We start from the raw sequence: 25,128 nt of genomic DNA, 5'->3' as shown, positions 1-25,128 counted from the left end.
TCTAGCCAAAAGGCACTTAGTTGCCAAATAAACAAAGCCCTCTGAAATCCCACTAGCGCTCACAAGCTCCAAGGGATCAGCCCATTGGCTCCTGACCACAAATGTGAAGCAACCTTAGATGCATTGGTTCTGTTTTATCTTCTACTTATGTTATTTTTGTAGATACTATACAAATGAGCTTAAGTTATAATACATATAATCAAATGCACTATATCAAATGATAATCACTGTTAGAAAATTTATAACTTTATGCCTAGACTTTTTTATTCTCATGCATATTTATAAATAATAACAAGATTATAATTTTTTTCGTGATTGTGTATCAGACCCAGAGCTTTGTACACAAGCAAAAACTCTACTACTGACTAAGCTACAGCCCTTGTGCCTGATCCATCCTTCTCTTTCCTTGACATGGTTTTACAACATTGAATTTATGGTAATCTTGCCCTGCTTCCTGAATACTGGGCTTAGAACTTTTTTTTTTTTTTTCGAGACAGGGTTTCTCTGTGTAGCCCTGGGTGTCCTGGAGCTCACTTTGTAGACCAGGCTGGCCTCGAACTCAGAAATCCGCCTGCCTCTGCCTCCCGAGTGCTGGGATTAAAGGCGTGCGCCACCACGCCCGGTTTAGAACTTTTAATCTTTTTTCCATATTGCCATAACGTGCATGCTTGCTGTGTATGTTCATGGATAACCACTCCAAGGCTGCTTCTGCATACCTGGCACTTCCTGGCTTTATTCCTTTCCCATTAATTCTGATACCATAGGGAGGATGGCAGTTGAATACTTGAAAGATATTTATTCAACAATACAAACCTTAAAGTTTTATAAGAATACTTATTTAATGTGTGTGCACATTTTGTCTGCATGTATGATAGTGTACCATGACCTGGTGCCAGCAGAGGCCAGAAGAGGACGTCAGGTCCTCTGGGGTGGAGTTACAATGATTGGAATCATTGCTAGTCACCATGTAGGTCCAGGGAATCTTCCAGAGTCCTCTGGAAGAGCAGCTAGTGCTCTTCAGTACAGAGCCATCTCATACAAATATCATTCAAGGTCAACTTTTATTTTCCTTACTCTTTAGTGTTTTCCCCTTAATAATTTATGAGAATCTTGTTTTTAGATGCATGAATCTGCAGTAGAGTGTGTGTTGAACATTCCTTTCTGACATAATAACTTCTGCCCCCTTGAGAGTCTCGGAATATCAAATATAATGGCTTTGAGAGTCCATCTAGTTGTCAGTGAATATTCCAAATTGGGTTCTTCTTTTTAATAATTTATTTTATTATTTTAATGGGTGTTTTGCCTATATGTATGTCTACGCATCACATGTGTGCCTGGTACCCTTGGATTTCTTGGAACTACAGTTGCAGATGGTTATGAGCTGCCTGCCATGTGGATGGTGAGATTGAACCTGCATCCTCTGGAAGAACATCTAGTGCACTTAACCTCTGAGTCAACTCTCCATCCTCCACCCCAAATTGGGTTCTTAAAACAAACCAACAAACCAACCAGGCATGGTGGCACGTTTCTGAAATCCAAGTAACTCAGGAGGCTGAGGCTAGAGGACCGAGAGGTTAGAGCCAGCCTGGGTAATCTCTCCGTCAAAACAGCAAACAAAACTGATTTTCAATTCCAGATATAACCTGAGAATTTTAGAACAGATTGAAACCATCCTAACCAAGCACCTGTAAGAGCTCCGTCAGCGAATACTCCCCATGGTAAGTGTGTCTATCAGATAGGATGAATGACTTATTGATGATTAGGATTCGTGATGGTTTGAATATGCTCAGCCCAGGGAGGGCTATTAGGAGACTATTAGCCCAGCACTATTAGGAGGTGTGGCCCAGTTGGAGTAGGTGTGTCTCTGTGGATGTGGGCTATAAGACCCTCATCCTAGCTGCCTGGAAGTCAGTATTCTGCTAGCAGTCTTCAGATGAAGATGTAGAACTCTCAGGTCCTCCTGCACCATGCCTGTCTGGACGCTGCCGTGATCCCACCTTGATGATAATGGACTGATCCTCTGAACCTGTAAGCCAGGCCCAATTAAATGCTGTCTTTATAAGAGTTGCCTTGAGAGGGTGGAGAGATGACTCAGTGGTTAAGAGTACTGTCTGCTCTTCTGAAGGTCCTGAGTTCAAATCCTAGCACTCACATGGTGGCTCACCACCATCCGTAATGAGATCTGATGCCCTCTTCTGGTGTGTCTGAAGACAGCTACAGTGTACAATAATAAATACATCTTTGGGCTGGAGAGAGCAGGGCGGAGTGAGCAGAGGTCCTGAATTCAATTCCCAACAACCACATGATGGCTCACAACTTTCTGTACAGATACAGTGTATTCATATACATAAAATAAATAATTAAAAAAAAGAGTTGCCTTGGTCATGGTGTCTGTTCACAGCAGTAAAACCCTAATTAAGACAGGATTTATAAGTGTGTTTTTGTGTGTGTATGTGTGTGTGTACATGCGTGTGAGGGAATCCGTGGAAGCCAGAGGCTGATGTCCAGATATTTTCCCAATGCATACTTTATTTAGTTTTGAGACAGGGTCTCTTCCTCGAACTGTTTGCCATTTTGGCTAGGGTGGTTGACCAGAGAGCCCCAGAAATCTGCTTGTCTCTGCCTCCCTGATTTTGGGTTATGGGTGCTCATGGGCATGTTCAGTGGGTTTTTTGTTGTTGTTGTTGTTGTTTTGGTTTTGTTTTTTGTTTTGTTTTGTTTTGGGGTGCTGGGGATCCAAATTTGAGTCCTCATGCTTGCATAAGCATACAATTTACTCAGTGAACTGTCTCCTCTGCTTCACATTTTTATTTACAATGTCTAGTTATGTAGCCCAGGCTGGCCTTGAACTCAGCTTCCTTTGATTTAGCCTTCCTAAGGTTTCAGGTGTGCGCTGATGTACTTGGCTAAAGTGGGTACTTTTAACAACAACATTAGCAACAGCAACATCGGTAGTCTCCAGGAGATATTTTTAACTCAAGGTGTATGATCTAGTGTTGAGTCTGAATTTATTCATTACCTGTTATTCCAGATGCTTTCAAACAGGTCCAGTGATTCCCGCAGTCTGTTGGTGTTGTTATCTTCCCGGATCACCATGTTGTAGCTACTACAGGCCGCCACGTAAATGATTGCAGTGACATCTGCAGTGGGGGAAAGAGGGAAAGGGAATCATTTAGACAGACAGTGTCAGTTGTTCTGAGGTTATGACTGCTCAGGTCCCAGACACTGTCATTTGGGGATTGCATTTAGAATGTCTCAGATACAGGCTGTATGCCTAGCTGGGCATTGCTGCATTTGACTGGGGGGTGGGGTGGGGTGTCTACCCAAAAAGATAACAGGAAATGTGGGATGCTTACATTCGCTATGAGATTCATGCTTAAGGAGAACATGGTTATTTATAACTCTTATTTACACATAGTTGGATTAGAGCTTGTCTGATTAAAACATGGCTAGACACAGGGGTGGGGGCCAGCGAGTGGCCACAGAGCATGCAAATCACCATTAAAACACTGGATCCATTTTCTTCTCTCATCTCTCTGGCCTCCAACATCAAACATGCTATGGAAGAGAAACAGAGAGACACACTAGTTGTTATCCAGGGAAACTGAGGCCAAGGGCACACGATTTCATGTTTCTCCTTTATTGTCAGCTGCTCAGGATGCACACTTCCTGTGTCTCAGCCCTCGGTCGTGAGCTACAACTCACGCTGCCTCTCCCAGCTTCTGCTTGTCCTCTTTAACTCTTGCGTTGTGGTTGTAGGAATCAAAAGTATGGCAGAAAAACAGCTGAGATGGTGTCTAAAGATAATAGGTGCCTAATAGATGCGGTGCTTTCTAGTTTATACCACATCTTGTACCTAATGCATGCTAGGTCTGTGTTGGGGCAGATCCTTCTGATCACTTGTCTCAGCTTCAGAAGATTATTGGCCCTGGGGGAAGTGGGAGGGGCTTCCTCCTGACCCAGCCCTCTCAGCAACTGGCGTTTCTGTCAAGTTGAGGCAGGAAGTCTTTATCGCCTTGCCTCAGGCAGGTGACACTGCTCTCTCTCTTTCCCTGAGGCTCTCCATTTGTTTGGCTCAAGTGCCGGTGCACAGTTTATTCATGGGTTTCTCTCTGTTCTTGAAGCTCACCAGGTGGTCCCCGGCCTTTCTCCTCACGCCCTCCAGTCCACGCCCCCTTTCCTGGACCCATGTCTCCCAGGGTGTGAGTTTCCCAGTGCCCTTGCTGGAGTCCAGCTTCACACAGCCTGCCCCTGGATCTCAATCCCAAGGCGTTGCGGCTCCCATTCTGCCCAGAGGCTGACACCAGGCTGGGCTGCCCACCCCCGATCGCTGCCAAGTACCACTCTCTTACGTACCACTCTCTTAGCACTGTACTCACTGAAAGTTCACTTTGTCCACTTGGAATCGCGTCTCAAAGATTCCTGATGTCAGCACTCTGCATCTGAGCAGGTCCTGGGGCAAGAGGAGAGAAGTAAGGTAGGCTTGGGGGCATACGCGTGGAGACTGAGAAATGACAATGTTTATCGTGAAAAAGAAAAAGAGTAATTAAACATAGACTCTGGAAGATGAGCGATGACTGTGCTGTTTTACAACTGTATCATCACCCCTACATAGGTCACTTTTGAGGATCTCTTAATGCTAGAGAGACTAGGTTACACTGTAGGATATGTTTTTATTAGCATGCATTAACTATACAGTATGCTATGTGCATACATGTATAGAACTTATTCTGTGCACATTCCTCTGTGACTCTTTCCCTCCTACCAATGCCATTTTCCCCTTCCAAATTGTCCCTTGTAGTTTCACGGTGAACATGGCTGAAGGGTTATTTACAGGAGTAGAGAAAACTGTCTCTACCTGAAATCACTGACTTCCTCAGAAACCTCAGGATCCTCACACTGAAGGACTGCTTTGAGATCTTTGAGGCCACCACAGGGACAAAGACCCCAAAGAGGAAAGAGAAACTTTCATCTCCAGCGTACATGGAGGAGAGAGGGCCTCTAGGTATTTTAAGGCTTAGGCCTCCTGGATTGCTAATGTCTGATGTGAATTCGGAAGGCTAGTTTGAGTGAACACCTTCCTATCTTGGTTGTGGTCCACTAGCTCATTTTTCTCCTTGCGCTTTCTTTCCTTTCCCTTCCTTTCTCCTGCCTAGCTCAACCCAAGGGACACACTTGTGGCATACCTGGATATGTGCTATGGTACTTGGAGCTCAAGCCTAGGGTCAAAAGCAGAATGCACCCAGTGTACAAAACAGGGAACTGAAGGCCTGGCTTTCTCAGTGATGGTCCTTGGAAGCCTGGAAATCACATACTCCTAGCTCGTATGGGATCTTCCTTCCATGCCAGCAAGGACCAGAGTGGGCTTCACTGCACAAGATGGGGAGTGAGGGCTCAGAACTTGGTGGTAGGACCAACAGGAGGGGCAGCATGGCTAGGTGCAAGCAGCAGTGATCATGAGTATGCCCCACCCCCATCTTCTAAGTTGTCATTGAATGCTCGTGGCAGCCTATCTCAGAAGCTCTTCTTTCACTGTACCTGGTCTGTGGGTGTGTAGTCAACCAGACTGACGCTGTCAATCCTTTCCAGGAAGCTGCAAGGGAAGCCAATACAAGGTCAGAAGCTGCAAGGGAAGCCAACACAAGGTCAGACTTGTTCTCTGGTCACGTGATCCCAGGGCCAGGGCTACATTAATGGGACATTTGCAAAGTGAGGACAGGCCTAGGTGCTGATACATATCTGTCCCAAGGAGAGGCCAACACCTGCATTCCGTGTGACTTTGCTGGTCTGCCCTTTCACCTGTTTTCCTTTCCCCTCCCTCTTCCCCAGTCCTGGAAGGTTTGTTAGCTGGTGGCTGCTTTCAAACTTAGAGGGGGAAATGGCTAGACATTTCCAAGGCCAAATGTTAGAAAAAGGAGCTGTAATGTTACTACGAAACAGAAAGCAACAAGGTTCCCTGTAAGAACCCAAAAAAGTATGTGAGTAAAAGTCTTGAGTGTTTGTGAGTTTGACTGTACATTTATTTATGCTTGCCTGTGTGTGTGAGAATATGAGTGTATGAATGAGGGGATGTCCATGTGAGTAATGGTGTGAGGGTGTGGTAGGATGAGTGTGTTGCAAGTGTGAAGGAGTATCTGCAGAGTTCATCAGTACACATTTAGTGGCAACTCTCAGTGTAAGTCAGTTCAAGGGCAGGAAGACCAGACCTGGGTAGGGCGTGGCAGGTGAATCAGCATGGCTGCCATTTTTCAAGCATCTTTCTGGCTCCTAGGTAGGAAGCTACCTCCTCCTCCTCTCAGAGGTCAGAGCCTGTTTCAGACAACACCCTTTGTCTCCACCAGGCCTGGCTTTCCAGGCCCTGGGAGGGACCCAGAGTGCAGGTCTTTGTTTTGGGGACTCTGGAGTCCCCAACACTTAGTGTAGTGTCCAGTCTTCAGGAAACATCTGTGGAAGGGACACATTCACTTCTCCTTCAACTGAGAGGGGCAATGAGCAGGGCCCTGACAAGAAGGGCTGGAAGGAGCTAAAGATGAAATATGAAGCTGAAGGCTAGAGTCAGAGTCAGCTGAGGAAGCAACCAATTTAAAACAGGGTGCACACAGGGTGGAGGCAGGTGGGTGAATATAATATACTTGGATGATAATTAGTGCAAGTAGAAAGGGTGAGAGATGGCTGACAGAGAGTACATATGAGGTTCTCGAGGGATGCAATTCAACAGTGCCTTCCAGAGGAAGTGGTGGGAGGGAAGTGGTAGGAACCTTCCTGAAGCCTGTTCAGCTTGTGAGACTGAGATGCCAAGGAGAGAGGCAAAGGAGGTAAAGACGCCTCCATTTTCCCCACTCTCCTTCCAAGGCAGTTTCCAAAATTCTGTCCAGTTCTGACCCTTGGCCTAGTTCTAAGCAACCTGCAGAAGTACTTCATCAAGTTGGGGCTTGCAACTAATGGGCCAGAGATTTTTAGAAAGTTTTTTCTCCAGAATTGTAACATTCTCCTTTATTGAGATGTGACAGAAGCAGCAGAAAGCCCTGGGTGGGACATGTAAGATTGTCCCTTTGTAGTTCAGAATGCTATAGAGAGCTGCAAAACCAGAAAAAACTTCAACCATAAAAAAACAAACAAACAAACAAACAAACCCCAAACAAACCAATAAACTGTGTTGTTGTATACTAAGGGAGAATGAGCCTGGTGCTGTAGGTTTTTAATCTGTTACTAGGGGGGCGGTGGTAAAGAAATTCCAAGTTCAAGGTTTGCCTGATTTTACAAAGTGGGTTAAAGACCAGCTTGGAAAATTAGCGAGATTCTGTCTCAAAATAAATATCGAGGGGAAAAAAGACTGGGGATATAGCTTAGGGGTATATAGCTCATGTCCTGCTCAGGAAGGCTGGGTCAAAACTCCAGTCTATAAAACAAGCAACGCCTCCCCTCCCCACCCAACCCTTGGCTTTGCTATTTTTCAGTATTTCCTGGTATAGCAGAAGGTGTGTATGCTTGCAGCAGTGTTTTAAACTAGAGTAACTCAAAAGTCTGTGGCTATGAAGATGCTCAAGAAGTGGGTATATGCTGGGACCAGGATAGTCAAATGAGACTGCTGGACCCAAGGAAAAGCTCCTTGTCATCGATCCACATTTTAAATAACTTCTTTGTGGAAAGAAAAGAGAGAGAGCTGTAACTGTCAAGGGAAGTAAAAATTTTCCTCTGAATCACACTTACCTGTGAGACATAAAAGTACTGCTGAATAAAAATATCCATGTAGTCAGAGAGTACCAGGACTCTGGCCTGAGCTCGTTCGCTCGCTGTACTGGCCTTACCTGTTTGCCTGTGGTCATCAGGGAACACTTGAGTACTCCACACCACCGTGCAAGGCATGAGTCTCTGAGACATTGCCAGCAGCCTACTGTATGACTAGATTCTGTCTGGTTCTGCTCCCTGTGAGCCTGACAATGTAACTGCAGAAAATGAACTCGGGGGAACTGGCCAGACAGCTTACTAGACTATGCAGTGGAAGGAAGGAAGGAGAGGAAAGAAGAGCAATAAGTCCATTCACCAGTTTGCTTAATGTCCCTTGCTTTGTAGGTCTTGCTGGGAGTTTTAAGCTTTGTTTTAACAACAAACACCCTGGGAGAATGTTGTTATGTATTGCAGGGAAATCCTTCACTAATGATTACATATAGTCTGGGTTAAGAAGGTCACTAGAGCCGGGCGTGGTGGCGCACGCCTTTAATCCCAGCACTTGGGAGGCAGAGGCAGGCGGATTTCTGAGTTCGAGGCCAGCCTGGTCTACAAAGTGAGCTCCAGGACAGCCAGGGCTACACAGAGAAACCCTGTCTCGAAAAACCAAAAAAAAAAAAAAAAAAAAAAAAAGAAGGTCACTAGACCTTATTAACTCACATGTGTTCCCTCGCCTCTGTGCGGCCAAATCAAAGGCCATTAGGAAGAACAGTTTTGGTTAGAATATTCTCTGATAACACACAACTGGGCCCTGCACTAAAATTAGTATAAGAAAGTTGAGTTTGCCCATCAGTCTGTTTTTTTTCCTCTCACTAATCCTAAAACTCAGTTTAAAAAAAAAATTGTGTCCAAGGAGAAACATTCAGATTAACAACACCAAGGCTCCCAGGGATACAGAAGAAAATGCCATGCTACCCAGATAAGAGTCCAGGACTGAGGACAACTTTTGAACCAAGTCTACTTCTGAGTTCTTCTTTCTCAAATATCTTAAGAGTCACCCTCCCCATGCCTTTTGTGGTGCTGGGAATCTAGACCAGGGTCTCATGGATGCAGCTTTCATTCTCTGTTTCTATGCTGAAACCCACACTTACATGCAATAATAGCCATTTAAAAATATGTTTACCCAGCTTTCACGATTTAAAATTCAAAATTGCGTCTGTTCCTAACAATCCACGGGCCTGTAGTGCTTTTGAAAAGAATGTTTATGACTCATATAAATGTATATCCATATAGTATGAAATGAACACATTTTAAGAAGGTTTAAGCATATATAGCATTCTTTAATCTCATAAAATATAATCTGGTGGAAATGCTTGCAGTACAAAATCTACTGAGAAGTCAATACTGAGTTATTTTTTTAAAGCTGTACTTAACCAAGGTTTTCCAGGATAGAGGATTAAGACATATGCTGCATTCATCATACACCCGAGTTAGCGTAACTGTGTATATGAGAAGTCACATATCTGCTAAAGGACCTTTGAGAGAGGACACTGGGCAGTTAGAAGTGTCCCACAGAGCAGACTTAAGAAAAAGCTATGTGTATATATGTGTGCAAATGTGCTCACCCCCACACACTCCTTAACTCCGAGAGTCAGTACTCATCTCTGTACGATTACACTTTGTTCATTAAACACTCGTTCACCTGGGAAACCATACAATTCACATAATAATGAATTTTTCAGAGTTTTCCAGAGGCTCTATCTTGTTTGAAACATTGGAATTCTCTTAATGGAAAAACAAAACAAAAATCAGGAAAAGAGGAAATTAAATAAAACAAACTTTGTAAGTATTTAACTTAGATTAATATATGTGCCAAGCAAACACAAGCTGTTCTCTGTGTTTTGAGGACAGAAGAAAGTGGGAGTTGCTTTGTTTTACATCAGAGGCTATAAAGGAAGGCAGCTACTTTCAGCCTCTCTTTCCTTAATCCCAGTTCACTGCTTTGTTCTAGACTTCTAGCTGGCTAAATGTACAGTTAAGTTCTGTATATCTATAGCATTAAGTTATGCTTTTTGAGATTTTAAAAGCGTTGTTGCTTTAGGACAAAATAATACATACAAATAGAACTTAAAAATGCTGTTCTAATTTTATTTATATCATTTGTTATTAAATAAAAACAAAACCTGTAATTATACTGTCCCCGAACCAAATCAGCAGTTCTTTGGCAATGTTTGGCACGTAATAGGACTGTTGTGTTGACGAACATTATTTTGATCAGAACTCTATTAAGGGTTGACTTTCATTAGAAAACAACTAGAGATTTTCTTAATTAGAAATTATCTTAAGCTTAAGAACTCTTGGTAAATAGAATATAAACAAAATATTTAATTTTTCCCGATAATAAATGAAGTTACTTGGCATATTTTCCCAGTTACACAAACTTCATTATTACACGAACTAACAGAATGTAAAGAGTATTTTGCAATAATCTTCTAAGATAACTTTAGTATAAGTTATGAGAATAAATTAAATCAATTGCAGTCGTTCTTTGAAGGCAAAAACAAAGAAAACCAAATGATATACAGAAAGAGTATTTCCCACCGAAGTTGAACAAAGTGTTTACATACTTGTTAGTACCCATTCCTTCTCCTTTCATTTTTATGCACCGCTTGTCAGTCTCTGTACCATCAACCACACTAAAAATAACTTCAATCTGATAATTCTAAGTAAAAACGGAATACATGAGGGCTAGAGTTCGGCCGATTTTTTCCCTAGATTTATGTAGAGCAAATGAACCAGTTCTGTTACAAGGCAGCTATAAAAATACACATCATCATAAGCTAGAAAGAGCTTTAAAATCCAGTTAGAAGTGGAGAAAAACTGGAATTTCTCAGCGTTATCTGGTGAGGCCTGGAGGTTCTTGGAAGACCGTTCGGCATTCTGGCACAATTCTGGGACATCTCTCTAAAACACAGAGAGCATGTCAAAGGGAAATCTCGGACTGGTTCGGCCGTCAGACTTGATCCCGAAGGCGGGCCAGTCTCTGGGACAGTTCATCTTGCTCAGCCGAAGCCACGCTCGTTCCCACGGAACCGGTCTGGCCCTGAGGCAGCTCCATGTTGAGATCGAGGCCCGCCTCATCTGCCATTTCCTGGAGCAGCATATCCACCTGGTTCTGGGGAGTGGTCAGCGTCGTCGTGCTGCTCATTGTGTCTTCCATTTGCTGCGTCTGGACGTCCAGAGTCTCGAACTGGTGTTCGAATTTGTCCATCAAAGCGGAGATCTTCTCCAGATTCATACTTTTCAACGTCGCGTCCATCGACTTAACCACACCCGCCATGGACTTGGTCACTTTGCCCATCGTCACTGCAGTCTGGACTCGGGCCGCCACCGCATCCACTCGTGCACTCATTCTCAAGAAGTTCACCCCTTGATTCTTCTGGCGGATGGCATTTTCGGCGTGTATCCTCGCAACTTCCATGTTGCCCTTCTGAATGGCCTTTTTAATTTTGGCCTTTTCGGCCTTTTCTTCCTTGTCGCATTTTTTGGAACTCCGGTTCAGTTCTTTGGCCGCGAATTTCAGGTTGAACAGATGCTTCTCCATGTTGGACATCGTCGTGCGGCTTCGGTGGGGTGGGCGCGGGCGAGGCAGCAGGGACACCGGCGCAAGGAGGTCCGCACCCGGCCGGCGCTCCTTTGTTTTGGTCTCACTTCCTGTATCTACGGCGTGCGGCGCAAACGGTGACGTCAAATTCTGCGCCGGGGCGAATGGATGGGAGGGCGGTGCCGGAGGGCGGTGCCCGCGTGACGGACAGCGCCGGGCCCCGCCCACCTAGGCGCGGGCGTCTCAACTAACCTGCCACTGGCTTTTGAGCTCTCCCGCTTAGTTTCTAAAGCTGCTAAGCTAGGAGCGAATCCACAAAACCAGTGCCCACAGGCACTTTTTGTTTGCGAGTGTAGCTACGGAAGAAGACGGAATGTGTCCAGACTTGCATGTAAAAAATATCCAGGCTCCAGACTTGGCTAGTTAGGGGTGTTTGGGAGCTGCGCCAAATGCTGCAAAGTAGTTAGTACCCCTTTCCCCATCCTAGCTTTCTTTATGCATAAGGCTAACCTCCGCTTTCTTAGGTAACCCAAGTCCATTCCCAAAGACAAAAGCTGTCCAGGATCTGCGTCTCGGTCTTTGCTTGCAATCTGTGCAGGAGTTCAGATGCCTCCTTCCTGATCTAACTCCTTGCCCAGGCTGGTTGCTCAGTTTACAGGAGAGCTGGCTGGCAGTTGCCATCCCAAACCCTCCTGTTTCTGAGCGACAAAAAGAAAGACCCATCTTTTGCTGGTACGGATTTATCTTTCTAGTGTTTTATAAATATCCACGCTCACGCTGAATTCTGACAGGTTAGCTGCCATTTTAGATGATGCAGGAGCGAATGGCGAGGTGCAGAGACCCACACGCTGGCACCCATCAAGCCTGTCACTGCCTGTTAGGTGCTTTAAAAAGAAATGTAGGCTTTCCATGGCAGCAATATGCGCTGTAGCTTTCCTTTACAAACATTCTTCCCACGCGGCACTAACAAGAGAGCAGAAGGCCCACTGCCCTCATGAGTTAGTAGAAGAGACTGAGTAAGTGAGCGAATTCTGTTTAGAGGTTATTTTAGTCCAGGGCCCTGCATCACTCACGGGTTAGCTTGTCAATCAGTTAAAGTGCCCCGTGCTACAGGCATTTCCTTAGAACAAAGCTTATTTGTATCATTGTTGTCTGAGACAGGGTACAGCAGGCTATCCTCTATAGGGCAGATTTTGTTCCTGTGCCCATCAAACCAGACTGCATAATGGAAATTGTTTTTTGTTTTTTTGTTTTTTGTTTTTTTTTGTTTTTTCGAGACAGGGTTTCTCTGTGTAGCCCTGGCTGTCCTGGCACTCACTTTGTAGATCAGGCTGGCCTCGAACTCAGAAATCCGCCTGCCTCTGCCTCCCTAGTGCTGGGATTAAAGGCGTGCGCCACCACAGACTCCTGTCACCTGATCAAAGTAGAGCTGGGGCGGGGACAGGCAAGGGACTCCTTCCTCATGTTTGCACCTACTGAGGTGTCCCCCTCCCCCCCCCCCCCCTTGAGCCTTCCAAGTGCCCCTCCTGTGGTGCAGCTGAATTCTGTAAGGTTGCCGTAGCACAGGACAGAAGCCTGGTTCACATCTGTTATGACATTAACTACCGGATCCTAGGGAGAGTTACTCTGCTGTCCCATGATGCAAGTGGGTGCAGGCAGTGTGTCTAAGAAAGTGTTATGGACCGGGAGTGTGGCTGAGGAGTTGGGGCATCATCCTACACCATAAACTTAGCACTCAGCTCCCATCTCCAGCAAAGCTCTTCCTCCAAGGGAAGCTTTCCTATAAATGTCATATATAAATGTATCAAAGTGAGAATAGAGGGTGTACTGAGCTTCTCCGCTCACCCCCAGCCTGCTAGCTCCTCCCCCATTAGGTCCCTGGCCTTTCTTGAAATTTACAAGTTCCTTGTTCAGGATCTTTGGCTCCTCCTCTTGTACTCTTTCTTTTTCTTTATCTTTTTCCATGGTTACGGTGATGGAGCCTAGGGCTTCGTGACTACTAGACAAACACTCTACACTGAGCTACGTCCTAGCCAATAGCTTTCTTCATAATAAATTCTAATTAGGTGAGATGGTTTGGCATACAATCATGGCAAACTCTGACAGGTGGAGCTAATGACTACCACTACTTATTAAATGCGTAATTGCTAGGCATTGCTCAGCACTTTCCATAAATAAACTCATGTTATCCTTACACGGGAGTAGGGAGACTCTATTAATAGCTCCAGTTTTCAGGCAAGGAAATCTAGGCATAGGGAGCTGGGTAACTCTGCAGAGACCATAGCTCTGGTTAAGGGTTGACATCAGATTCCCTGGATACCCCAGAAGCAGTAACAGATCAATCCAATGTAAATAACTTAGCAAGAACATCTTGGGGCTGAGGCTGTAGATCAGTTATAACAATGCTTGCCTACCATCCATAAAGTCCTAGCTTTGATCCCCAGCACCACAAAACAAAACAAAACAACCAGGTGGGGGTGGTGCCCACTTATAATGCCAACACCTGGAAGGCCAAGGCTAGAAGATACAAAGTTTCAGGCTAGCCTGAGCTGCTCAGTGAGACTCAGTCTCAAAATCCCAAACACAGGAGTAACAAAACAAATGGTCATTGCTTATCCTAGATATATAAATTGTCTGAGCAGTGCCCCATCCCCCAGAAGACTAAGGAGTGGAACCAACTGCAAGGATGATGTAGGGTGTGGAACAGGCACTAAAAGGTGCTGCACTCAGTGAACCACAGTTGGCCCACTTCCCAGTGTGGGTGGAGTCCAGGAAACACATACCCAGAGTTAGCAGCTTGGCACAGGAAGAGAAGGCCGACTCTGTCCTTGGCAGGTGCTCTCCTCTCCCTGAGTACCCTAGGTCCTGCTTCTTCTCTTCTATGGATCACTCCTAAACCAACATGAACTACAGCAAAAAACTCCTAGGCATACACTTGTGCAGCAAGTTTTTATTCTGTTGTGGAGACTGTCACACAGCTGGCTCCTTGGCAGTAGCTAGAGATAAGACCACTTGGCAACTCTTTCAGAGAGGCTCACCTCTGTCCTCATCCTTATTTATATACACCACTGCCCACTAGGTGTCAGAGTCAGAATCTCAGGAGTTATCTCTGAGGATGCTCTTATCTACGTCTGCATCTGCATCCAGCAATCCATTCTTTACATTCTGCTAGAAGGGGTGGTCTTCATGGTCTGTGTAGACTAACATGTGTCCTTTCCTGTATATCCATCTGGGCACATGGAGGGGGCATTTAAAATATAAATATAAAATATAATGCATGCCTTCTTATGAAGATTGGCAGAGCTGTGCTGGAAACTTTTAGTCTATGCCTGTCTTCCACAAATATTTACTGATTCCATGTTGCAGTTTGGGTTAGTGTAACGGAAATTCAATTGCTTGTCACTAATTGACATGTTGGTCCGTGTCTGGATGGCACAAATATTTATTGAGCTCCAGGCTAGACGAGCACCATAGGGGACAATGATAGTTGGCAAACCTGAGCAGTTCGTGATATCTTCTTAAGTACAATGTCTGATTTTCCCTAGAGTTTGTTTTCATGGAAGGGCGCAGGGGTGCTGGCCAAGCATTTCCAATGAACTTGGTGATGGAGGCAGAAGTGTGGCCATTTCTTTCTGGGAACCACCAGGAAGAGCTGAAGAAATGAATCTTAGGACCCAGCTAGTAATGGGGGTAGAGTTCAGCATAGTGTCGCTTAGCATTAGCAAAGTTCAGGAAAAAACAAAACAAAACAAAACAAGGCTCCCTCCCTCCCCCGCACCTACACCAATGTGCCAAAGCACCATTCACCAGGAAGTCACAGTACATGGAGAAAGTAGGTTTGCAAAAGTGATTAGGGCATTAAAAAAGAAGGAAGGAAAGAAAGAATTGAAAAGTAATTGAATTTCTGTTACATTAACCCAAACTGAAAAAATTTTCAGTTCATTTACGAGAACTGAAATGAGGAAATGGCATCAACAGTTTTTCATCGGCGTGGAAGATTTCTGTTCTGTTCTTTGTGTTAGCAGCCCAGGACTGTATCCATTACAGCTTCACTTCCCAGAAGCTCCCATCTGCTGGAAGACTTCCCAGGAGTCTGAGAAGTCAGTGCATACTTCTGGAGGGAAATGGGCATTTTCTCTTTATCTTCAAATTCTCCATGGGTGCTTAAGCCAACAGTGGAGTGACAGTATTTAATTTGAAAATAAAAAAATAGAAAAGAATAAAGTCTGTGACGAACATGCACAGGCTTCTCTTGTCTTTGTTCCACAGCAGCCCAGTGTAACCCCTCACAAAGCACTTATGCCACACGGACAGCACAAGTCATCTGGGGATGATTGAGTACACAGGAGGATGTATACATGTTCTGTGCGAACACTTCTGTCATTTTATGACTACATAAGGAACTTCAGTAGCCACAGAGTTTGATGTTTGTGGGACCCAGAACCAGCAGCCTGAGCATACAGAGGGAAAACCACATCTGTTCAGGTCACACCAGAGTGGGGAATGTTAACACCTTGTCGTCAATGTTAACTTCATACTAGTTGCTTAAGAGATCTGAAACATGATTAAATATGTTCAGCTGAGAACAATACAAAGTTACCTTTTTTGGCAAAATGATCTCTCAGGTCTTTTCTATCTTAGAAGATATATTTAGCCCCTGCTCACCCTTCTTACTAGAAAGTCACAACAAAGCAGTTTCTTCCTTAGCAGGTACTGCTTATGAGAGGCAGCCAGATTAGGGCTCTTACATTATTATTCCCAGAAATTATGCCAAGTACTAAGCTTTTATTAATATCAATTAGGAAGTGATACCAGGGCACCCATAGGAACAGCGGGGTCCATAAACAAATGAAAACTATGTTTAGATTCCCTGATATCATTTTACTATCATAATGGAATAATACTAATTTCTCAAATGTTAACCACAGATACGAGGGAGTCCAGTTATTATGTGATCAATGGGGTTTTCTATAATAAAGTTCTTTCTTTCTTTTTCCCCAATTTTTATTGGTTATTTTATTTATTTATATTTCAAATGTTATTCCCCTTCCCAGTTTCCCCTACACAAGCCCCCGTCCCCTCTTCCCTCCCCCTGCCTCTATAAGGGTGCTCCCCACTTGCCCACCCACTCCTGCCTCAGTGGCCTAGCATTCCCCTAGCCTGGGTTGCTGAGTCTTCACAGGACCATGGGGCTCCCCTCCCAGTGATGCCCAACAAGGCCATCCTCTGCTACATATCCACCTGGAGCCATGGGTCCCTCCATGTGTACTCTTTGGTTGGTGGTTTAGTTCCTGGGAGCTTTGGGAGGTCTGGCTGGTTGATATTGTTGTTCTTCCTATGGGGATGCAAACCCCTTCAGCTCCTACAGTCCTTGCCCTAACTTCCCTATTGGGGTCCCCGTGCTCAGTCCAATGTTTGGCTGTGTACGTCTGCACGAGGTTCCCAGGACCCAAGAGGGAGGACTTTAGCCAAAATACCCAACAAAGGGGAGATAGAACTTGTAGAGACCATATCCAGTGGATAGGCATGGCACCCTGTTGAGGGATGGGGCCACCTACCCACCTCAAAAATATTAGTCCAGAATTCTTCCTGTCAAAAGGAAATGCAGGGACAAAGAGTGGAGCAGAAATTGAAGGAAAGGCCATCCAGAGACTGCCTCACCTAGGGATCTATTCCATCTGCTGACACCAAACCCAGATGCTATTGCTGATGCCAAGAAGTGTTTACTAACAGGAACCAGGTATAGCTGTCCCCTGAGAGGCTCTGCCAGAGCCAGACCAATACAGATGCAGGCATACACAGCCAAGTTATTTCTTTCTAATAACTGGTACACATAGCAGTCTAGGGAACCCCTCTTTCAGACTGCTTTCTTCAGTGTGAAATTTTCAAAGAGCAGCTAGCTTCCTTACATTCTAAAATCTTTCCTAAATGCTCTAATTGCGTTACTGGAAGGAGGGAAAGTACTTACATAAGGGTATCATTACAGCTTTCCATTGTCCCCGAGGCAGTGAATACTTCTATTGTAAAGGAGGCCTTGTAGCCTAACCTCATTCTTTTTTCATTTTGTGGTACTAAGTAAGGGATTAGATCCTTCACTATTCATGCTAAGTTCAGTCCCTGCCATTTAGCTACACCTGCCCCTCCCCCCATAACCCAGAAGGCCTCATTCTTTTTAGTCCTGAATAGTATATCATTCTAAGGACCTAGAGTATGTTGTCTAATCATTCACCAGTTGATGAACACTGGGGTTGTTCTACTTTTGAAGGACTGTGAATGATGCTGTAAGCATACATTGTGCCTTTAACTAGGTTAGAGTTATTGGGACATTACTTTTGCATATATGGACACGGTGGACTAAGATTGTGTGTGTGTGTGTGGGGGGGAAGCCTACCTATGTTACAAATAGCCATTCAGTTTAAACTGTATAGACTGCCCGTGATGTGGTAGACCACATTTTGGGTGATTGGCGAAACAGCAGGGCAACACTAGTCGGACTCGATTTGCGTTAAAAGATGAGTTAAACTGGAGAACAACAAAATGGGAGGGAGATGGGAGAGGGGTTTAGGGAGAGTTGGATGGGTAGTGGGGAATAGATGGGACCATGACATGTTGTCTACATGTATGAAAATATCAAAGAATAAAAAATATTGTTACCCCTGCCCCCAGTAATTTCAAGTGAGGCATTAACACACCTAGGTGATAGTCTATCATCTGTGTGGAAAAGAACTTAGGGAACTTAGATATAGTCATCCATCTCTTCATTATGCAAAGGGGATGGAGAATCTGCACACCACAGCAGCTCCTGCTAACGAGAGGCGACTGTGCAACTGGATGGCGAGCGGTTATAAACCCTAGGGAGAGACGTTGTGAGGGATTCCTTGCCAGGGTCTTTTACAGATTTCAAGACATGCTTTCGTTGTGGAAGCTACATTTTGAATCTTCATTTTTGCCTTTTTGTGATTTCCTTTTTTTGTGTGTGTTGAATGGTGGCCTAGTTCTTTTCTATTGCTGTGATTAACACCTCTGGCCAAGAGCAACTTGGGGAGGGAAAGAACGGAACTTAGCATTATTTCATAGGATAGCTTCCAGCCCATCGTGAAGGAGGCCAGGCCAGGGACCTAAGGCAGGAAACCTGGAGGCAGTAACTCAAGCACAGACCTTGGAGGACTGCTAATTATTAGCTTGTGCCTCATGGCTCGCAGGACACATGTCTGCTCAGGGGTAACGGCATCCACAGTAAGCTGGACCTCCCATATCTATTCATCAGTCAAAAAAAAAAATGCCCCACAGATGTGCCTATAGGCCAGTGTGATGTGCCTATAGGCACAATGGATGTTCCCCCTTTGCGAATGATTCTAGGTTGCGTCAAACTGGCAGAAAGCTCACCATCACAGATGGATAGAAAGGATGGTAAAGTAAACAGGATTGTTGTGGGTCTCACAATGATTGGCCAGTGCAGAGTGAGGATTCCGTTAGTGTCCACTCAGTGGTCTGTTGCTTCCTTCGAAGGTCTTCATAGTTAGCATGATCACTGTGAAATTCCAGCAATGGAAAGCAAGTGGCAGAGAGCACTAGAAACTTGTGATCTGCTGGGAAGGGGCCTGAACCAAGGGCCCCATCCTGTCCTGTCATCTTGCCTTTTATACAAAGAGTGCATATCATATAGAGGGACAAATGAGAAGCCACTGGAGTTCTTCATGCAAAGGAGTCATTATTTCTAGGTCCTTTAAAACATTTTTTTACATAAAATCATGTGCAGTAACCCATCTTAAATATTTCTTTTCTGTGGGCTGGGGAGATGGCACAGAAGGTAAAAAGCCTTGCCGTGCAAATGTGAGGACTGAGTTTTGCTCTTTAGAACAGATAGAAAGCCTGACACCAGAGTGTGCACACCTAGGGATTGTACTCAGAGAAGGAGAAGGCTCGGAAGCTGTTGGGCTTACTAGCCTGGCATACACGGGGGGTGGGGGTGGGGGAGGCCTTGTCTCAAACAAGGTAGAAGGTACAAACTGACACCCAAGGCTTGTCCTCTGACACGTTCCCAGCAGGAACTAGGGAACATGTAAACATGCCCACACTTATGCATATAAATGTGAACACACTTCTACACATTGCACATAGACCCACACAAAGTTAAAAAAGTTAAGTAGTTAAAAAATTTTTTTTGTATACTATAAGGCAGATATTTCTAAACAATGATAGAAGAAATGACGGACTGGGGAGGTGGAGCTGAGAGCCTGCTGCTCAGGTTTCTATACATTTGTATTCTCTCCACCATGTTGTCGTCCCCCACAGCAAAAGAGAAAGGATGAAAGAAAGAAACAAACAAAAAACAACTGCCCATGAGCAGGTTCTAGTTCTGGTTTTTCAGATCTAGAAAATAAATCTGAAAGTAGATGTGTCTAACAATGAAATTGAAAAGAATAGTTAAGAATAATATGTTTATCCACTTTTGTGATAGTTATAATTTTACAATGGTATAGTGTAATATGCATCTTCTAAATCCTATTTTCTCTTATTTTAAAATTACCCACAAAAGACCAGTTTTTCAGTTGAAAGTACGTAAGTGCCAATGATTTCTAGATTATTCTAAAAGTTTAATATTCCCAGGGCTTAGCAGTGAGCCATACAGTGGAAGTCAGAATCAGAGATGGTAGATGGGTCCGGGGAAACTGCTGGCTGTTGAGGAAAAGACAGACCTGGGACTGTAGGACAAGAGTTTCCAGTTGCTTCACCCTGAGCATCCTTTCTCCTTTTTCTTTGGTATTCTAAGAGTCTTCCCCAGCTAATTGTTGAAATGGATGTGCTTCTAATGAGCTCCTATGTTGGTACAAAGCACAGGAGCCCACACTGGGTGGTGTTGAAAGTTACATTAAGTGAAGTCTGATTTTATAGAGATCTTCCAAAGACTCAATTTTCTCTCTCCTAAAATAGCTGTTTCCATGGTTACTTAATCACTTATTATGAGGCCTTAGAGGAAATGCATTTGGTGGGGATAATTCAGTAGACTGTGTTTAAATTTTCATAGCAGGAACTAGGGAACGTGGAATAAAATACAATCTCTGGTAATTCGCAGTTTCCTTGGTGTTAAAAAGACATTTGTACCGGAGTGGTGAGTTTCAAAGCCAGTGGGAATGCAGATTCCCGCTCTCCCCAGCCCCAGCTATGCATGCATCATTTCTGGAAGCGGTAGTTCCTGCTCAAGGGACATAAAAGTGGCTGCAGACTTAGATGAGTGAGTTCCAGTAACTGGCTAGCGGGGCACATTTGAGGTGGCCCAGGCTGGACCCTATCTCTTTATTCTATCTGGAATTTGCTCTGCAAAGGGAAAGGCAGAGGAAATGAAAATAAGAAGAAATAAACTCGAGAGTAGCCAATGTACCTATTATCCCAAAGAGAAAGCACCTGCTTGGGGGTGGGGGTGGGGTGGGGTGGGGTGGGGGGTGGGGAGGTTCCCCAAAGTGCGGCTGATTCAACACCAGCTCTAAGACAGGTTTGGAGAAATCCTACCTCTTCTAGAAGCAGCCTGAGGAAATTTCGACTCTTTGAGTGTCAAACAGCATAAAGCAGATCTTAGCAGCCTCTAAGTATTTCCCTTACCAGTGTGGTGCACTTCAGGGGTACCTCCCTCTGTTCACGTATCAGCTTCCAGGGTGCTTCTGGGGCACACTTTGCTGACTGGCTGAGTATGACGACACAGACCTTGCACACACATGTGCACGACTCTACTATGTCATTATGAACCACTGACGCATGGAGGGCTGAAGGAGGAGGCTGCAATCTGCTGTCACCAAGTCTCCATGACAACTGCCCTGCACACAGCCAGCCCCGATTACTATATATACCTGGTACTTTTTAAAAACATAGTTTAAAAAATATTTTAATTATTATTATTATTATTTTTAAATCTCATGGCACTGGTGTTTCGTAGGCATGTCTGTGTGACGGTGTCAGATTTTGGAGTTACAGATAGTTGTGAGCTGCCACGTGGAAGAGCAGTCAGAGATCTTAACCACTGAGCCATCTCTTCAGCCCCCCCAACATTTTTGTCTGTCTTGCATTCCTCCATCCTCTTGTCATCTTTCTTTTAGAGATGTATATGTATATATGTAATTATGTAATATACATACATATATACATATAATATATATACATACATGTATATATACATACACCCCCATATATATATATATATATATATATATATATATATATATATATATATATAGTAATATAGTATGATGTCACCGCTTTGAAGTATAGAATTCAGTGGCTTTAGTATATTCACAAGGCTGTATGGCCAGCACACTAGCCAACTGAAGAACGTTCATCCTGATGGGTAATCATCACTGCCAACTTGACTGTATTCAGAATCACCTAGGAGATTGGTGAGCCACACTTCTGGGTATTTCTAGAGAGAATTAACCCTTTTAGGGTGATGACCCACCCTAAAAGTAGGTAGCACTAACAACCCACAGCCTGAGGTCTTTGCAGAACAGAATGGACAAAGGAGGAAGTCAATCAATAGAAAACTGGCATTACTCTCTCTGCTCCTCACCTGATGTGAGGTTGAGTGTGCTGCTCCACTATGCCCTGCTGGCCATGATGACTGAACACCTTGAAACCATGAGCCAAAAGAAATCCTTTTTTTCTCTAAGTTGTTTCTGTCAGGGGTTTTATCATAGCAATACAAAAGCATCCCCTGTCTACATCATCCTGAGAGAGTCCACTTACCCTGAGGAGTCTCCCCTCAGCCCCAGTACCACCCGCCTTTACGGATTTGTCATTCATGGGCATTCTATACACATGGATCATTTATTTGTGACCCTTTGGGTTTGGCTTCCATCACTTAGCTTGGTGTCTGTCAGGTGTGCCCATTTCCTACCCATGCATTAGTATTGCCTTTCTCTCCTCTTGCTGAACATGTTTCATGGCAAAGACATTGCACATCTGTCTGTTGATGGGCATTTGGGTTGATTCTGATTTTGGTTATTATGGGTAAGGTTGCGATGAACACTCGTTTGTATAGATGTATGATTGTACTTCTCTTGGGCATATATTTAAGAGTGAATAGCCGGGAACTATAGACCAAGCCTTTCATGAACTGGTAGATTCTCATGATATCACTTTCCTCTCCGGTACTGGAAATTAAACATGGGGCTTCCCTCATTCATGCTAGGCAACTACCAAACTAAAGCCAGAGTCCTTATTACAGTTTTGTTTTGAGGTAGGCTTTCATCAAGTTGACTAAGCTGTCTTCAGGCTCATTCTATAGCCCTGAAAAAGGCCTTGGACTTGCTATCTTCTTGCCTCTACCTCCCAAGAGGCTGGGATTGTAAGCTGGCACCACTAGGCTTGGCTTCTTAGGTCTCAGTGGGCCACTCAGTCTCCTAAATCCCTAACAGAATTTCAGTATCACTAAGGATCTTTTCTCTATTCTCTAGATGGTTCTGAGAATTATGCATAGAAAGATGACTTTTAAGTAAGCATCGGAGTTCAGAGTGTAGAACTGCCGAGTGGCATAGCTCTGTGACTCAGAGTCACCCAAGCCATTAGTCAGATCTTTTCCTAGCAATTTAGATGAGAGGGAAAAGAAAAGAAAAGAAACTACGTCAAGATCCTGGGGATTGACAAGAGTAAGCTGCAGTGTGTGAGAACTAGGGTGTGGTATGAACTTGTGAAGGAGTCAAGGGTCAGTTGTCTCCAATCAGAGGCGCATTGAACTGAAGGCTCTTGCTTCGTTAATTCAGTTACAATCTTATGTTGCCTAGGAAACTTCAGTATTCTGTGGACTGAGTGTATGATGGTGGTCTCTAAGACTGTATGGAGTGGAATGAGTCTGTTTCCCAGTCTCCACAGCTGTTGGAACACGGCACGGTGCATTTCCCAGCATTTGTAGTGATGCTGGTCTGAGCCACACCCTTGGCTGCCGGCCAGATAAAAGAACAGCACATGAGTCCTATGCAGCCCATTAGCCTTGATAAGGCAAGGGAGTGACTGTGTTATCAGTGCAGTATTTCCCATACTAGACTTTCTACTGTGAGTTCAGAGTAGGTTCCCCCTACTTGTGGAAAAAAAAGAGTGGATTGTAAACTAGTGCGCTGTGTTTGACAGCAGCTGCCTCACCGTTCAGTGTTTACCTTGTCTCTTTTAAAAAATAAAATAATGTTTTGTTTGTATGTATATGAATCTCTTTGTATGTGTATGCCGTGTATGTGTGGGTGCTTGCTGAGGCCAACAGAGGGCATTGGATTCCCTGGTTCTGTAGTTAAAGGTGGTTGTGAGGAACTGTACCCCTGTTCTCTAGAAGAACAGGGAGTTTTCCTAACCTCTGAGCCATCTTCCAGTCCTTACTTTATCTCTTGATTGCATCACATCTCTTTTGTGCTTGACTTAATCTTGAGTTGTTTTATTCACCAAAGTCCTAGGAACAGTAGGCTGGTGAACACTTATATATGTCTCTATCTATCTCCCTGCTATCCAGGTCTGCATAAGCATGTATGTTCTGCGATGTTTGTGTAGTAATGGAACTGTCTAATGACACATGTTTCAGCACATGTCCGTGTCACCAGCAATATTTAACTCTGTTACATACAAGACCGATGAAGACTACTTTCCCACAGTGATGCCCAACTGAGACATGGGTGTATGAATAGGAACAGGACTCATTCCCTGGAGAAGGTCAAAGCCTCATGAGTGGACAAACAGCACAACACCATGGTCACATCCCACTGCCAATGTGATGCATGTATGTGCTTTCTTTTATGAAGCAACAGTAATGGGAGATGGTCAGAGGTTACATTTTTCTAACGTTTACTTAGCACTTAAAACACTCTAGATTCTCTATTCCCTCAGTTCCAGAACCTGACAAAGGTATTGAACCAACACGATCCTCACATGTTAAGATAAAGAACATGGTACAGGGGGAGTTATGAGGAGTCGGGTTCTCAAGTCTCCAAGGTGGCTGCTTCCTGTGACTGGGCCAGGTTTGAGGATAAGAAAGTTGGGCTTTACTCCTAACAAGCCTGAAAGGGAGTCTCTGTCTGAGGCCAAGGAGCCTTGTTCATGAGGGATATTCTATTCAGGGTTCTCTGAGGTATTCAAGGACAGAAGTGAAGGAAATCATAAATCTCTTCTTATGGTTGCATGTTACTGGAAACCATGATTCTGGATGCCTCAGTCTACCTCTTTGGGCCTCAGGGTATCAGTCACATGCTAGCATGAATGATACTTACCAAGAGTTCAACTATATGGGAGTCACTATTCTGAAGGCTTTGGGTGTCTAACTTATTTGTCTTATCACAGCTCCAGGGAACTTAGGTGTCACTGCTTCCCCCCCCCACCCCCCCCACTGAAATACTTTGTCTCAAGTCTCATGCAGCCGGTGGTGGCAGAGATATTACATATCCTGATTCTTGGTCTGCCCACAGTCCAACTGTGTCACTTAAAAAAAAAAAAAAGAAAACCAAAACGATTCATTTTTGCACAATGTGCTTGAAACTAAACCGTTAGCTTCCCATTCCACTGATACAAGGGTAAGGTTTCCACTTTTGTTATTTAAGAAATTAAATTCCCCCCGGGCGTGGTGGCGCACACCTTTAATCCCAGCACTCGGGAGGCAGAGGCAGGCGGATTTCTGAGTTCAAGGCCAGCCTGGTCTACAAAGTGAGTGCCAGGACAGCCAGGGCTACACAGAGAAACCCTGTCTCGAAAAACCAACCAACCAACCAACCAACCAACCAACCAACCAATCAAACAAACAAACAAAAAGAAATTAAATTCCTCAAGTGACGACAAGTGTCTACAAGGACACTGACACAGGTTAACAAAGCACACACTGCATGCTAACTTCCCGT

The 25,128-nt window shown here is 44.3% G+C and overlaps 2 protein-coding genes across 3 annotated transcripts in view; both read right to left on the bottom strand.

The window, feature by feature from the left end:
* Gnal (G protein subunit alpha L) overlaps positions 1 to 25,128 on the bottom strand; it is a 145,210-nt gene that overhangs the window by 9,180 nt on the left and 110,902 nt on the right. For both annotated transcript variants that reach the window (XM_021150731.3, XM_029471864.2), the window contains 4 exons: positions 5,539 to 5,593; positions 4,380 to 4,453; positions 3,500 to 3,558; positions 3,020 to 3,140 (listed from right to left, as the gene is read on the bottom strand). In XM_021150731.3, the coding sequence (XP_021006390.1) occupies positions 3,020 to 3,140; positions 3,500 to 3,558; positions 4,380 to 4,453; positions 5,539 to 5,593 (309 nt within the window). The remainder of the gene's footprint in view (positions 1 to 3,019; positions 3,141 to 3,499; positions 3,559 to 4,379; positions 4,454 to 5,538; positions 5,594 to 25,128) is intronic.
* On the bottom strand, positions 9,796 to 11,393 carry Chmp1b (charged multivesicular body protein 1B). The gene has a single exon (XM_021150738.2). It carries the CDS (start codon positions 11,279 to 11,281, stop codon positions 10,682 to 10,684), a length of 600 nt encoding a protein of 199 aa, XP_021006397.1. The 5' UTR covers positions 11,282 to 11,393; the 3' UTR covers positions 9,796 to 10,681.

The sequence above is a fragment of the Mus caroli genome, unplaced genomic scaffold (genome assembly GCF_978045245.1).
Source record: "Mus caroli unplaced genomic scaffold, Mus_caroli_1 scaffold_19, whole genome shotgun sequence".
Taxonomy (NCBI): Eukaryota; Metazoa; Chordata; class Mammalia; order Rodentia; family Muridae; genus Mus; species Mus caroli.
This window is presented reverse-complemented; position numbering and strand designations above follow the sequence as displayed.

Bases quoted from the DNA above. Each gene is read 5' to 3' on its own strand.
- Chmp1b (XM_021150738.2), bottom strand. From the start codon at position 11,281: ATGTCCAACATGGAGAAGCATCTGTTCAACCTGAAATTCGCGGCCAAA.